The 16,802-nt window shown below is 48.5% G+C and overlaps 1 protein-coding gene across 2 annotated transcripts in view; it reads left to right on the forward strand.

Moving 5' to 3' along the window:
* MXD4 (MAX dimerization protein 4) overlaps positions 1-16,802 on the forward strand; it is a 132,157-nt gene that overhangs the window by 100,948 nt on the left and 14,407 nt on the right. For both annotated transcript variants that reach the window (XM_063924699.1, XM_063924710.1), the window contains exons 3-4: positions 9,923-9,952; positions 11,409-11,523. In XM_063924699.1, the coding sequence (XP_063780769.1) occupies positions 9,923-9,952; positions 11,409-11,523 (145 nt within the window). The remainder of the gene's footprint in view (positions 1-9,922; positions 9,953-11,408; positions 11,524-16,802) is intronic.

Consider the following 16,802-nt stretch of genomic DNA (forward strand, 5'->3'; position numbering starts at 1 on the left):
AACAAATCGCAGCATTGCGAAAATCGGCAACGAGCGAACAACTCGGAATGACCCACATTGTACAATATATGTATGCATCTTAAGATGCTCTGCATACTACACAATTTTTTGTGGACACAATTCCCACGTGGATTCCTGGTGTAAAATTACGCTCAAAGCTCAATGTGCCCTGTAATCAGCCCAGTCCTTGTGACTGACCATATTATATCAGCTTTGCCCACGTATGCCATCCGTCCTGCCTGTGATTTCCCAGGCCTGTTGGATTATTTCTGGAAACTCAGAAACTGCTATTTCCTCTGTATGCTTTTATTTTCTCTATCGTCCTAGTGGATGCTGGGGTTCCTGAAAGGACCATGGGGAATAGCGGCTCCGCAGGAGACAGGGCACAAAAAGTAAAGCTTTACGATCAGGTGGTGTGTACTGGCTCCTCCCCCTATGACCCTCCTCCAAGCCTCAGTTAGATTTTTGTGCCCGGCCGAGAAGGGTGCAATCTAGGTGGCTCTCCTAAAGAGCTGCTTAGAAAAGTTTAGCTTAGGTTTTTTATTTTACAGTGAGTCCTGCTGGCAACAGGATCACTGCAACGAGGGACTTAGGGGAGAAGAAGTGAACTCACCTGCGTGCAGGATGGATTGGCTTCTTGGCTACTGGACATTAGCTCCAGAGGGACGATCACAGGTACAGCCTGGATGGTCACCGGAGCCTCGCCGCCGGCCCCCTTGCAGATGCTGAAACGAGAAGAGGTCCAGAATCGGCGGCAGCAGACTCCTCAGTCTTCTTAAGGTAGCGCACAGCACTGCAGCTGTGCGCCATTTTCCTCTCAGCACACTTCACACGGCAGTCACTGAGGGTGCAGGGCGCTGGAAGGGGGGCGCCCTGGGAGGCAAATGAAAACCTATTTTGGCTAAAAATACCTCACATATAGCCTCCGGGGGCTATATGGAGATATTTAACCCCTGCCAGAATCCACTAAAGAGCGGGAGACGAGCCCACCGAAAAAGGGGCGGGGCCTATCTCCTCAGCACACAGCGCCATTTTCCTCACACAGCTCCGCTGGTCAGGAAGGCTCCCAGGCTCTCCCCTGCACTGCACTACAGAAACAGGGTAAAACAAGAGAGGGGGGGGCAAAATTGTGGCAAAATTATATTATAAAAGCAGCTATACAGGGAGCACTTATTATAAGGCTATCCCTGTCATATATAGCGCTTTTTGGTGTGTGCTGGCAAACTCTCCCTCTGTCTCCCCAAAGGGCTAGTGGGGTCCTGTCTTCTTTAAGAGCATTCCCTGTGTGTCTGCTGTGGGTCGGTACGTGTGTGTCGACATGTATGAGGACGATATTGGTGTGGAGGCGGAGCAATTGCCAAATATGGGGATGTCACCCCCTAGGGGGTCGACACCAGAATGGATGCCTTTATTTATGGAATTACGGGATAGTGTCAACACGCTAAAGCAGTCGTTTGACGACATGAGACGGCCGGACAATCAATTAGCACCTGTCCAGGCGCCTCAAACACCGTCAGGGGCTGTAAAACGCCCTTTGCCTCAGTCGGTCGACACAGACCCAGACACAGGCACTGATTCCAGTGGCGACGGTGATGAATCAACCGTATTTTCCAGTAGGGCCACACGTTATATGATTTTGGCAATGAAGGAGGCGTTACATATTGCTGATACTACAGGTACCACAAAACAGGGTATTATGTGGGGTGTGAAAAAACTACCTATAGTTTTTCCTGAATCAGATGAATTAAATGAGGTGTGTGATGAAGCGTGGGTTGCCCCCGATAAAAAAATGCTAATTTCAAAGAAGTTATTGGCTTTATACCCTTTCCCGCCAGAGGTTAGGGCGCGCTGGGAAACACCTCCTAGGGTGGACAAGGCGCTCACACGCTTATCAAAACAAGTGGCGTTACCCTCTCCTGAGACGGCCGCACTTAAAGATCCAGCAGATAGGAGGATGGAAAATATCCAAAAAAGTATATACACACATACAGGTGTTATACTACGACCAGCTATAGCGACAGCCTGGATGTGCAGTGCTGGGGTAGCTTGGTCAGAGTCCCTGATTGAAAATATTGATACCCTGGATAGGGACAATGTTTTACTGTCTTTAGAGCAAATAAAGGATGCATTTCTTTATATGCGTGATGCACAGAGGGATATTTGCACACTGGCATCACGGGTAAGTGCTATGTCCATTTCGGCCAGAAGAAGTTTATGGACGCGACAGTGGTCAGGTGATGCGGACTCAAAACGGCATATGGAAGTTTTGCCGTATAAAGGGGAGGAGTTATTTGGTGTCGGTCTATCGGATTTGGTGGCCACGGCTACAGCCGGGAAATCCACCTTTTTACCTCAAGTCACTCCCCAACAGAAAAAGACACCGACTTTTCAACCGCAGCCCTTTCGTTCCTTTAAAAACAAGAGAGCAAAGGGATATTCATATCTGCCACGAGGCAGAGGAAGGGGGAAGAGACTGCAACAGGCAGCTCCTTCCCAGGAACAGAAGCCCTCCCCCGCTTCTACAAAAGCCTCAGCATGACGCTGGGGCTTCTCAAGCGGACTCGGGGGCGGTGGGGGGTCGTCTCAAAAATTTCAGCGCGCAGTGGGCTCACTCGCAGGTAGATCCCTGGATCCTGCAGATAATATCTCAGGGGTACAGGTTGGAACTAGAGACGGATCCACCTCGCCGTTTCCTGAAGTCTGCTTTACCAACGTCCCCCTCCGACAGGGTGACGGTCTTGGAAGCCATTCACAAGCTGTACTCTCAGCAGGTGATAGTCAAGGTACCTCTTTTACAACAAGGAAAGGGGTATTATTCCACTCTATTTGTGGTACCGAAGCCGGATGGCTCGGTAAGACCTATTCTAAATCTGAAATCCTTGAACCTGTACATAAAGAAGTTCAAGTTCAAGATGGCGTCACTCAGAGCAGTGATAGCGAACCTGGAAGAAGGGGACTTTATGGTATCCTTGGACATCAAGGATGCGTATCTCCACGTTCCAATTTACCCCTCACACCAGGGGTACCTCAGGTTCGTCGTACAGAACTGTCACTATCAGTTTCAGACGCTGCCGTTTGGATTGTCCACGGCACCTCGGGTCTTTACCAAGGTAATGGCCGAGATGATGATTCTTCTTCGAAGAAAAGGCGTATTAATTATCCCATACTTGGACGATCTCCTAATAAGGGCAAGGTCCAGAGAACAGCTAGAGATGGGATTAGCACTGTCTCAAGAAGTGCTAAAACAGCACGGGTGGATTCTGAATATCCCAAAATCCCAGTTAATTCCGACAACACGTCTGCTGTTCCTAGGGATGATTCTGGACACTGTTCAGAAAAAGGTTTTTCTCCCGGAGGAAAAAGCCAAGGAGTTATCCGAACTTGTCAGGAACCTCCTAAAACCAGGAAAGGTGTCTGTACATCAATGCACAAGAGTCCTGGGAAAAATGGTGGCTTCTTACGAAGCAATTCCATTCGGCAGATTCCACGCAAGAATTTTCCAGAGGGATCTGTTGGACAAATGGTCAGGGTCGCATCTTCAGATGCACCAGCGGATAACCCTGTCTCCAAGGACAAGGGTATCTCTTCTGTGGTGGTTGCAGAGTGCTCATCTATTGGAGGGCCGCAGATTCGGCATACAGGATTGGATCCTGGTGACCACGGACGCCAGCCTGAGAGGCTGGGGAGCAGTCACACAAGGAAGAAACTTCCAGGGCGTGTGGTCGAGCCTGGAAACGTCTCTTCACATAAACATTCTGGAACTAAGAGCAATCTACAATGCTCTAAGCCAGGCAGAACCTCTGCTTCAAGGAAAACCGGTGTTGATCCAGTCGGACAACATCACGGCAGTCGCCCATGTGAACAGACAGGGCGGCACAAGAAGCAGGAGTGCAATGGCAGTAGCTGCAAGGATTCTTCGCTGGGCAGAGAATCATGTGATAGCACTGTCAGCAGTGTTCATCCCGGGAGTGGACAACTGGGAAGCAGACTTCCTCAGCAGACACGACCTTCACCCGGGAGAGTGGGGTCTTCATCCAGAAGTTTTCCACATGCTGGTAACCCGTTGGGAAAGACCAATGGTGGACATGATGGCGTCTCGCCTCAACAAAAAACTGGACAGGTATTGCGCCAGGTCAAGAGATCCGCAGGCAATAGCTGTGGACGCGCTGGTAACGCCTTGGGTGTACCAGTCGGTGTATGTGTTTCCTCCTCTGCCTCTCATACCAAAAGTATTGAGAATTATACGGCAAAGAGGCGTAAGAACGATACTAGTGGTTCCGGATTGGCCAAGAAGGACTTGGTACCCGGAACTTCAAGAGATGATCACGGAAGATCCGTGGCCTCTACCTCTGAGAAGGGACTTGCTTCAGCAGGGTCCCTGTCTGTTTCAAGACTTACCGCGGCTGCGTTTGACGGCATGGCGGTTGAACGCCGGATCCTAAAGGAAAAAGGCATGCCGGAAGAAGTCATTCCTACTTTGATTAAAGCAAGGAAGGAAGTAACCGCGCAACATTATCACCGCATTTGGCGAAAATATGTTGCGTGGTGCGAGGATCGGAGTGCTCCGACGGAGGAATTTCAACTGGGTCGATTCCTACATTTCCTGCAATCAGGATTGTCTATGGGTCTCAAATTGGGATCTATTAAGGTTCAAATTTCGGCCCTGTCGATTTTCTTCCAGAAAGAATTGGCTTCAGTTCCTGAAGTCCAGACTTTTGTTAAGGGAGTGCTGCATATACAGCCCCCTGTGGTGCCTCCAGTGGCACCGTGGGATCTCAATGTTGTTTTGGACTTTCTCAAATCTCATTGGTTTGAACCACTAAAAACTGTGGATTTGAAATATCTCACATGGAAAGTGACCATGCTACTAGCCCTGGCTTCGGCCAGGAGAGTGTCAGAACTGGCAGCTTTATTTTACAAAAGCCCATATCTGATTTTCCATTCGGACAGGGCAGAACTGCGGACTCGTCCGCATTTTCTCCCTAAGGTGGTGTCAGCATTTCATCTGAACCAGCCTATTGTAGTGCCTGCGGCTACAAGCGACTTGGAGGACTCCAAGTTGTTGGACGTTGTCAGAGCTTTAAAAATATACATTTCAAGGACAGCTGGAGTCAGGAAATCTGACTCACTGTTTATACTATATGCTCCCAACAAGTTGGGCGCTCCTGCGTCTAAGCAGACTATTGCTCGCTGGATTTGTAGTACGATTCAGCTTGCACATTCTGTGGCAGGCCTGCCACAGCCAAAATCGGTAAAAGCCCACTCCACAAGGAAGGTGGGTTCTTCTTGGGCGGCTGCCCGAGGGGTCTCGGCATTACAACTCTGCCGAGCGGCTACGTGGTCGGGGGAGAACACGTTTGTAAAATTCTACAAATTTGATACCCTGGCTAAGGAGGACCTGGAGTTCTCTCATTCGGTGCTGCAGAGTCATCTGCACTCTCCCGCCCGTTTGGGAGCTTTGGTATAATCCCCATGGTCCTTTCAGGAACCCCAGCATCCACTAGGACGATAGAGAAAATAAGAATTTACTTACCGATAATTCTATTTCTCGGAGTCCGTAGTGGATGCTGGGCGCCCATCCCAAGTGCGGATTATCTGCAATAATTGTACATAGTTATTGTTACCTAATTCGGGTTATTGTTGTAGGGAGCCATCTTTCAGAGGCTCCTCTGTTATCATACTGTTAACTGGGTTTAGATCACAGGTTGTACGGTGTGATTGGTGTGGCTGGTATGAGTCTTACCCGGGATTCATAAATCCTTCCTTATTGTGTACGCTCGTCCGGGCACAGTATCCTAACTGAGGCTTGGAGGAGGGTCATAGGGGGAGGAGCCAGTACACACCACCTGATCGTAAAGCTTTACTTTTTGTGCCCTGTCTCCTGCGGAGCCGCTATTCCCCATGGTCCTTTCAGGAACCCCAGCATCCACTACGGACTCCGAGAAATAGAATTATCGGTAAGTAAATTCTTATTATTAGGGGGTATTTTGTGAAATGCTTCATGTGGGTATAATTAAAGGAAACAATCAAGGATGGATTTTGAAGGACAATGACTTCAATCTATTTGGTTTGCTGCATATGTAATGAGCACGGGAGCTCTGGAAGGTGGTGCTGTCACCGGAGCATCCCTTGGGAATCTTGCTGCGTGGTCTGAACAGCTATAGGGTGACCATTAGAATCTGAGGGCTGGAAAGGGAAACCTGTATTTATGGGCATATACAGTGCCAGCCAATTAAATCACAGCTGTCTGAAAGTGGACAACCCAACTGTTACCTAGATGAGAGGTTGTGAGTGACAATGCAATGGGTGGGCATTTTTTGATCCACAGTTATTTCTATAGCACCAGCATATTCCGTTGTGCTTTGCTGTTGGGAACAAAACAGTGATAAGATGAGACTGGGTAATAACAGTCAGACAGAGAGGTAAGAGGGCCCTGCTCGCAGGCTTAAGGGCCCCATACACTACAGCGATATGTCTGAGGCTGAAGTCGGAGGCAATTTCCTTTGAACTCTCCCGGGAGCTTCCCGGGAGTGGTTCCATACGATTCCATATGATTTGGTACATTTTGAATGCGATATAGCGTATGCGTTCCCAGCCATGCCTGCGGGAACCGACATATCACGAGTGCAGCACTAACGATCTAGGGGAGCCGATCCGACTCTCACAGGAACGCGGATCGGATCGGAAACCCATCCAAAATGTCCGATTTCACTCGATATATCGGCCCGAATGCCCGAAATTGGATGAAATCGGGTATTATCGTTCTAGTGTATGGGGCCCTTTACACTCAATAAGGGTATAGGAGGGTGATACATCAGGATAAAAGTCTCAGGATGATGTGTGCACATGTCCACCATAGCACCAATGTCTCGTAATGTGACTAAGCTCTCCTTCCTACTCTACCAATATAGTTTATGTACTAACACATGTTCCTGTAAGCACAGTTGTTTCCTCTCATTGCTTCTGATCTTGGTAAATTGCAATAGAAAGAGTAACCATAATGGGCTGTTGGTGGTCGATATTTATAAAAAATAGAGAAAGCATTGCAGCTGCAAATAACCTGATTCTGTCAATTCTAGTGTTAGCAAGTCACATGAAGCATTTGAATGGTTGCTGTGATCATACCTCCCAACATTTATACATGCTCCCTGCCCAAATCTGTCCAGAATCGGACACTTCTGTGTTTCCCTTTTTGAGATCCACATACCGGGAGGTAATAGTGGCACCACTTTTTTTTTTTTTTTTTATGTATACGGCACAACAAGGGGTCCACCGCGCTTTACACAGTACATAAACAAAAACAATATTATTAAAACAAGAAAAAAGTGACTTACAGTGACATAGACATGATTTATTAATATTGCTGCATCAGCTAGCTTCCGTCCTCTCCACTCCTCTGAAACTGCCCTTAAAAAAGTCTGCAATGACCTCCATGCTGCTAAATCTAAGGGCCACTACTCTCTGCTTATTCTTCTTGATCTCTCTGCTGCTTTTGACACTGTGGACCACCCTCTCCTACTGCAAATCCTTCACGCCATTGGTCTGCGTGATACTGCCCTCTCTTGGCTGTCTTCCTACCTCTCTGACCGTTCATTCTCTGTCTCCTCTCATGACACCATCTCCCCGTCACTTCCACTAACTGTAGGTGTACCCCAAGGTTCTGTTCTTGGTCCTCTTCTTTTCTCTCTCTATACGTCCTCACTAGGTAAGCTCATTAGTTCTTTTGGTTTCTAATATCATCTCTATGCTGATGACACTCAAATCTATCTTTCCTCTCCAGACCTCTCCCCTGCTCTCCTCACTCGTATCTCCAACTGTCTCTCTGCTATCTCTGTTTGGATGTCCCATCGCTTTCTTAAACTTAACATGTCTAAGACTGAGCTGATCATCTTCCCTCCCTCCCACATAACCTCATCTCCTACAATCTCATTATCTATTGATGGCACTACTATCTCCTCTACCCCCCAAGTGCGCTGTCTTGGAGTAATCCTTGACTCCTCCCTCTGCTTCAAACCACACATTCAGCACCTCTCGCAAACCTGCTGTTTTCTTCTAAAAAATATTTCCAGGATCAGACCCTTTCTGACCCAGGATACTACTAAGACTCTTATCCACTCACTGGTAATCTCCAGACTGGACTACTGTAATCTCCTCCTGACTGGCATTCCTGACAAATACATCTCTCCACTTCACTCTATCCTCAGTGCTGCTGCCCGGCTCATTTTCCTCACCAAATGTACTACATCTACCTCTCCTCTCTTACTAGACCTTCATTGGGTCCCCTTCCCTTTCAGAATCCATTTCAAGCTTCTCACACTCAATTACAAAGCCCTCACCCACTCCTCTCCCATCCTGACCTTATCTCCCTTTACACTCCCACCCGTCCTCTTCGCTCTGCTAATGCACGCCGACTCTCTTGCCTACTGATTACTTCCTCCCACTCCTACCTACAATATTTTTCACGTGCTGCTTAATTTCTCTGGAATTCCCTACCTCTCTCCCTCAGATTCTCCACCTGTCTACAAAACTTCAAACGGGCTCTCAAGAACCACTTCTTCACCAAACCCAGCCAAATCTCATCCTAACCCTCTATTCCACGCTCTCTATGTACCCCATCTGTGTCACCCCCGTCTGTCTACCCCTCTCCTTTAGAATGTAAGCTCTCACAAGCAGGGCCCTCTTCCCTCATGTGCTTATCCTTTTTCTTACTTTAATAGTCTTCAGCTGCACTAAATCCAGCAGTCTTCTGCCACCTGTTTACTTATCTCAGTGTCGTCTGCTGATGTAGCTATGTTTATTTATCCTGTACTTGTCCTATATTGTCACCAACTGTAAGTCACTGTTTTCCTGTTTTTGATTATTCGTTTATGTACTCTGTAATTGGGCGCGGCAGAACCCTTGTGCCGCCATACAAATAAAGAATAATAATAATAACAATAATAATAATAATAATAATAATAATAGCTGTCATGGTTCCCAAATCAGCAGCAGGGAGGCCAAACCTAAGAGTTAGGTGCTGATGTAGGTAGTGGGGAATACAAGATAGTATAAGTGACAGAAGGAAAAGCACATGAGGGAAGAGGGCCCTGCTCTTGAGAGCTTACAATCTAAAGGGGAGGGGTCAGACAGACAGGGGTGACAAAGATGGGGAGACAGTGAGCATGGGGCAGTGAGTTAGGATGAGAGCTGGAAGACTTTGATAAAGAAGTGGGCCTTGAGAGCCCATTTGAAGTTATGTAGATAGGTGGAGAGTCTAAAAGAGGGAGAGCGTTCCAGAGGTAGGGAGCAGCATGGGCAAAGTGTTGGAGGCGCGAGTGGGAGCAAGTGATTAGTTGGAAGGAGACACAACATGCATTTGTTGAGCGAAGTGAGTGGGAGTGTGATGGGAGATGAGGCCAGAGATGTGAATGGGTGAGGAGTGGGTGAGGGCTTTGTAATGAGTGTGAGAAGCTTGGGTTGGGTTCTGAAGGGGAAGGGGAGCCAGTGTAGGGCTTGTAGGATAGGGCAGCAGATGTGGTACGTTTGGAGAGGAAGATTAGCCAGGCAGCAGCACTGAGAACAGATTGCAGTGGAGAGAGTGGGTACTGATAAGTGGAGGTTACCGTATACAAGCCTGTTGGGGGTGGATGTTTGTGTCCTGTAGTAAGCCTGGTGCATATACTGCTGATGCGGAGATGTGGCAAGTCCTGCATACTGTGTGTGTAGATATGTACTGTGTTTCTGTGCATGCTTATTAGGAGTAATATATGCCCATTTTACTTCCATCTCGGTGCTGTCCCCACACTATACACATATTGCCCGTCAGACTTTGGTCACTTACAGGCTGTGGTCCAGGCTAACCACTTGCTTGTGTAATATAAGCACCTCTCGGAAAATGAGCATCACATCTGCATGTCTGTAATGCTGTTCTTCTCTTTGGCAGGTCATCGCACAACGAGCTGGAAAAGCACAGGTAAGCTGCACACTGCCCGCTGTCCTGTGCCTTTGTGTTCTGTGTGAGTCCTCACGTGAGCCGTGCAAGTGGTTATTTATACAACACAGATGGAGCCAGTTCCTGGGTATTGAATGGGTGAGCTTATTACGGTGCCACGTGGCTGATGATCTCCGTGCCACCTTAAGTCGCATTGTGACATTGGGCTAAAAATAAAATACTGGCTTTGCCTGGCTTAAGTTTTATTCAGTAAAATCAGCAGCACCCGGTGTCATTTCAGTCTGACACGTCTGGTTCTGCATTGTTTTATTCCTGCTGTTTAAGCTGTGAATCTGTAGTAAGGTGACGCAGACCACCGTGGCAGGGATTATAGTGGCATATACTGTATATCCTGTGCAGCATACAGAGCAATGGCTTATACTGTCCTTCCTCATCTTCCTAACATCAAAGTGTAGCATGCAACAAGCTTCTAAATGTTCTGTGTGTTATGTGTATATAATCACAGATTGCATTGCCAATATGAAACTACCATTTACTTAGTATCATGCTCATGTCACTCCTCTACCTGCAGAGCCTACTCCCCCATTCCCCTGGCAGATATATTCCTCTGGCCTATTGCATTGGTGGTTGGCTGCAGGGAGGCGTGGCATGGTATGGAGGATTGGATTGGAGGAGTGACTGACCATACCCCATTATTTCCCGGGGATACACAGATCAGACAGGGTAATTAGGCAGCAGGCACAGAGCAACTAGCAAATGCTACAGAACAAAGGCATTAATGAAATGTAACATGCCCCTATGCACATAGTTCAGCCAATGGTCACACAGTCTATGGGTATATTCCTGACCAAGCCACTCATAACCCATCTGCCAGTGTCATTCTTCCCGACTAACATCTCATATGCGAAATCAGCCCAGTATTTAAATGTCATTCTGTTAACAGTTTGCAAAAAATATATCCGGCTGCGTAGAATGGGGGCTGGTGTAACCCTGGCATCGCTGGCACTATGCCCCCAGTTTTCCCGTCTCGTTTTCTAGCAGCGCGATACGTCTCTCCGGCCCCGGCTGTATACAGCCTCAATGACAGAATGTCCCCCAGTTACACTCATCGCTCCCTCCCGCAGAGTTTCCCGCTTCCAGATCTATTTTAAGTCCAGATGCTGCCATGTTAGACTGCAGTGACTCACTTGCCCTTTACAGAGTACGCTGAAGCATGGGTTTGTCTGTTTTTCTTTTTTGAGAGGTGAGCAAGATTCATTTCACACAGGGCCGCTTTATTAGTGACCGTTTCCTTTACAGTGGCAGTCTTGTAGTGTCTGCGGCAGGTTCTCTAACCACAAATAGATAGGAGGTGTATACTGTTACAGTCACATTGCAGCAGGGGGATTTACTCTACAGAGCTCTGCCTCCTGCTGGTCATGCTCCCCAGACATTGTTTGTAAACCAGGCTACATCCTATGCATGTTCTGTTTTCTAGGCGAGCAAAGCTAAGACTATACCTGGAGCAGCTGAAGCAGCTTGTGCCACTGGGCCCGGAGAGCAACAGGCATACCACTCTAAGCCTCTTGAAAAGAGCAAAAATGCACATTAAGGTAGGTTTGTTGAGTTTCCTCTCTTTCCGTCTACCCTGTTGGAGGGTAGTGTTCTGTATTGTTGTCTTGTGGTCTCATTTAGAAATTCCATTATTGCATTGAAAAGGTTTTTACATTCGTATAGGGGGTAATTCAATTGAACGTATCCACCGGCATTACAGGTTGTCCCTCGCACCCTTTACATGCGATCCCCGGGGTAGGGGGTAATTCATTGAACCCTGATAGCTGACACTATCGGGGACTGTATTTCACCTGCCAGGATAAATAACATCCGCTATAAATGCGGATCGCAAAAAAACACATGGATCCGGAAACTTATCCTGTATCCTGTGTTTCTCTGACGTCCTAGTGGATGCTGGGGACTCCGTCAGGACCATGGGGATTAGCGGCTCCGCAGGAGACAGGGCACAAAAATAAAGCTTTAGGATCAGGTGGTGTGCACTGGCTCCTCCCCCTATGACCCTCCTCCAAGCCCCAGTTAGGTTTTTGTGCCCGTCCGAGCAGGGTGCAATCTAGGTGGCTCTCCTAAAGAGCTGCTTAGAAAAAGTTTTTAGGTTTTTTATTTTACAGTGAGTCCTGCTGGCAACAGGCTCACTGCAACGAGGGACTTAGGGGAGAAGAAGTGAACTCACCTGCGTGCAGGATGGATTGGCTTCTTAGGCTACTGGACACCATTAGCTCCAGAGGGATCGAACACAGGCCCAGCCATGGAGTCCGGTCCCGGAGCCGCGCCGCCGACCCCCTTGCAGATGCCGAAAAGTGAAGAGGTCCAGAAACCGGCGGCAGAAGACTTTTCAGTCTTCATGAGGTAGCGCACAGCACTGCAGCTGTGCGCCATTGTTGTCACACACTTCACACCAACGGTCACGGAGGGTGCAGGGCGCTGCAGGGGGCGCCCTGGGCAGCAATGAGAATACCTTGTTCTGGCTAAAAAATACATCACATATAGCCCCTGGGGCTATATGGATGTATTTAACCCCTGCCAGGTCTCAGAAAAACGGGAGAAGAAGCCCGCCGAAAAGGGGGCGGGGCCTATTCTCCTCAGCACACAGCGCCATTTTCCCTCACAGAAATGCTGGTGGGAAGGCTCCCAGGCTCTCCCCTGCACTGCACTACAGAAACAGGGTTAAAACAGAGAGGGGGGGGCACTTATTTGGCGATATGATTATATATATTAAGATGCTATAAGGGAAAAACACTTATATAAAGGTTGTCCCTGTATAATTATAGCGTTTTGGTGTGTGCTGGCAAACTCTCCCTCTGTCTCTCCAAAGGGCTAGTGGGGTCCTGTCCTCTATCAGAGCATTCCCTGTGTGTGTGCTGTGTGTCGGTACGTGTGTGTCGACATGTATGAGGACGATGTTGGTGAGGAGGCGGAGCAATTGCCTGTAATGGTGATGTCACTCTCTAGGGAGTCGACACCGGAATGGATGGCTTATTTAAGGAATTACGTGATAATGTCAACACGCTGCAAGGTCGGTTGACGACATGAGACGGCCGGCAAACCAATTAGTACCTGTCCAGGCGTCTCAAACACCGTCAGGGACGTTAAAACGTCCTTTTACCTCAGTCGGTCGACACAGACACGGACACTGACTCCAGTGTCGACGGTGAAGAAACAAACGTATTTTCCTTTAGGGCCACACGTTACTTGTTAAGGGCAATGAAGGAGGTGTTACATATTTCTGATACTACAAGTACCACAAAAAAGGGTATTATGTGAAAAAACTACCTGTAGTTTTTCCTGAATCAGATAAATTAAATGAAGTGTGTGATGATGCGTGGGTTTCCCCCGATAGAAAATTATTGGCGGTATACCCTTTCCCGCCAGAAGTTAGGGCGCGTTGGGAAACACCCCTTAGGGTGGATAAGGCGCTCACACGCTTATCAAAACAAGTGGCGGTACCGTCTCCAGATAGGGCCGCCCTCAAGGAGCCAGCTGATAGGAGGCTGGAAAATATCCTAAAAAGTATATACACACATACTGGTGTTATACTGCGACCAGCGATCGCCTCAGCCTGGATGTGCAGCGCTGGGGTGGCTTGGTCGGATTCCCTGACTGAAAATATTGATACCCTTGACAGGGACAGTATTTTATTGACTATAGAGCATTTAAAGGATGCATTTCTATATATGCGAGATGCACAGAGGGATATTTGCACTCTGGCATCAAGAGTAAGTGCGATGTCCATATCTGCCAGAAGTTGTTTATGGACACGACAGTGGTCAGGTGATGCAGATTCCAAACGGCACATGGAAGTATTGCCGTATAAAGGAGAAAAAGACAACGTCTTTTCAGCCTCAGTCCTTTCGTCCCCATAAGGGCAAGCGGGCAAAAGGCCAGTCATATCTGCCATGGGATAGAGGAAAGGGAAGAAGACTGCAGCAGGCAGCCCATTCCCAGGAACAGAAGCCCTCCACCGCTTCTGCCAAGTCCTCAGCATGACGCTGGGGCCGTACAAGCGGACTCAGGTGCGGTGGGGGGGTCGTCTCAAGAGTTTCAGCACGCAGTGGGCTCACTCGCAAGTGGACCCCTGGATCCTACAAGTAGTATCCCAGGGGTACAGATTGGAAATTCGAGACGTCTCCCCCTCGCAGGTTCCTGAAGTCTGCTTTACCAACGTCTCCCTCCGACAGGGAGGCAGTAGTGGAAACAATTCACAAGCTGTATTCCCAGCAGGTGATAATCAAAGTACCCCTCCTACAACAAGGAAAGGGGTATTATTCCACACTATATTGTGGTACTGAAGCCAGACGGCTCGGAGAGACCTATTCTAAATCTGAAATATTTGAACACTTACATACAAAGGTTCAAATCAAGATGGAGTCACTCAGAGCAGTGATAGCGAACCAGGAAGAAGGGGACTATATGGTGTCCCGGGACATCAGGGATGCTTACCTCCATGTCCCAATTTGCCCTTCTCACCAAGGGTACCTCAGGTTCGTGGTACAGAACTGTCACTATCAGTTTCAGACGCTGCCGGTTGGATTGTCCACGGCACCCCGGGTCCTTACCAAGGTAATGGCCGAAATGATGATTCTTCTTCAAAGAAAATGGACGATCTCCTGATAAGGGCAAGGTCCAGAGAACAGTTGGAGGTCGGAGTAGCACTATCTCAAGTAGTTCTACGACAGCACGGGTGGATTCTAAATATTCCAAAACCGCAGCTGTTTCCGACGACACGTCTGCTGTTCCTAGGGATGATTCTGGACACAGTCCAGAAAAAGGTGTTTCTCCCGGAGAAGAAAGCCAGGGAGTTATCCGAGCTAGTCAGGAACCTCCTAAAACCAGGAAAAGTGTCAGTGCATCATTGCACAAGGGTCCTGGGAAAAATGGTGGCTTCTTACGAAGCGATTCCATTCGGCAGATTTCACGCAAGAACTTTTCAGTGGGATCTGCTGGAAAAATGGTCCGGATCGCATCTTCAGATGCATCAGCGGATAACCCTGTCTCCAAGGACAAGGGTGTTTCTTCTGCGGTGGCTGCAGAGTGCTCATCTACTAAAGGGCCGCAGATTCGGCATTCAGGACTGGGTCCTGGTGACCACGGATGCCAGCCTGAGAGGCTGGGGAGCAATCACACAGGGAAAAAATTTCCAGGGAGTGTGATCAAGTCTGGAGACTTCTCTCCACATAAATATACTGGAGCTAAGGGCAATTTACAATGTTCTAAGCTTAGCAAGACCTCTGCTTCAAGGTCAGCCGGTATTGATCCAGTGGGACAACATCACGGCAGTCGCCCACGTAAACAGACAGGGCGGCACAAGAAGCAGGAGGGCAATGGCAGAAACTGCAAGGATTCTTCGCTGGGCGAAAAATCATGTGATAGCACTGTCAGCAGTGTTCATTCCGGGAGTGGACAACTGGGAAGCAGACTTCCTCAGCAGGCACGACCTCCACCCGGGAGAGTGGGGACTTCATCGGGAAGTATTCCACATGATTGTGAACCGTTGGGAAAGACCAAAGGTGGACATGATGGCGTCCCGCCTGAACAAAAAACTGGACAGGTATTGCGCCAGGTCAAGAGACCCTCAAGCAATAGTTGTGGACGTTCTGGTAACACCGTGGGTGTACCAGTCGGTGTATGTGTTCCCTCCTCTGCTTCTCATACCCAAGGTACTGAGAATTATAAGACGTAGAGGAGTAAGAACTATACTCGTGGCTCCGGATTGGCCAAGAAGGACGTGGCACCCGGAACTTCAAGAAATGCTCACAGAGGACTCATGGCCTCTGCCGCTAAGAAGGGACTTGCTTCAGCAAGTACCAGGTCTGTTCCAAGACTTACCGCGGCTGCGTTTGACGGCATGGCGGTGGAACGCCGGATCCTAAGGGAAAAAGGCATTCCGGAAGAGGTCATTCCTACCCTGGTCAAAGCCAGGAAGGAGGTGACCGCACAACATTATCACCACATGTGGCGAAAATATGTTGCGTGGTGTGAGGCCAGGAAGGCCCCACGAAGAAATTTCAACTCGGTCGATTCCTGCATTTCCTGCAAACAGGAGTGTCTATGGGCCTCAAATTGGGGTCCATTAAGGTTCAAATTTCGGCCCTGTCAATTTTCATCCAGAAAGAATTGGCTTCAGTTCCTGAAGTCCAGAAGTTTGTCAAGGGAGTATTGCATATACAACCCCCTTTTTGTGCCTCCAGTGGCACTGTGGGATCTCAACGTAGTTCTGGGATTCCTCAAATCACATTTTAAACCGCTCAAATCTGTGGATTTGAAATATCTCACATGAAAAGTGACCATGCTGTTGGCCCTGGCCTCGGCCAGGCGAGTGTCAGAATTGGCGGCTTTGTCTCACAAAAGCCATATCTGATTGTCCATTCGGACAGGGCAGAGCTGCGGACTCGTCCCCAGTTTCTTCCTAAGGTGGTGTCAGCGTTTCACCTGAACCAGCTTATTGTGGTACCTGCGGCTACTAGGGACTTGGAGGACTCCAAGTTGCTAGATGTTGTCAGGGCCCTGAAAATATAGGTTTCCAGGACGGCTGGAGTCAGGAAAACTGACTTGCTGTTATCCTGTATGCACCCAACAAACTGGGTGCTCTTGCTTCTAAGCAGACGATTGCTCGTTGGATTTGTAGCACATTTCAACTTGCACATTCTGTGGCAGGCCTGCCACAGCCTAAATCTGTCAAGGCCCATTCCACAAGGAAGGTGGGCTCATCCTGGGCGGCTGCCCGAGGGGTCTCGGCATTACAACTCTGCCGAGCAGCTACGTGGTCGGGGGAGAACACGTTTGTAAAATTCTACAAATTTGATACCCTGGCTAAAGAGGA

The sequence above is a fragment of the Pseudophryne corroboree genome, chromosome 1 (genome assembly GCF_028390025.1).
Source record: "Pseudophryne corroboree isolate aPseCor3 chromosome 1, aPseCor3.hap2, whole genome shotgun sequence".
In the NCBI taxonomy this organism is placed as follows: domain Eukaryota; kingdom Metazoa; phylum Chordata; class Amphibia; order Anura; family Myobatrachidae; genus Pseudophryne; species Pseudophryne corroboree.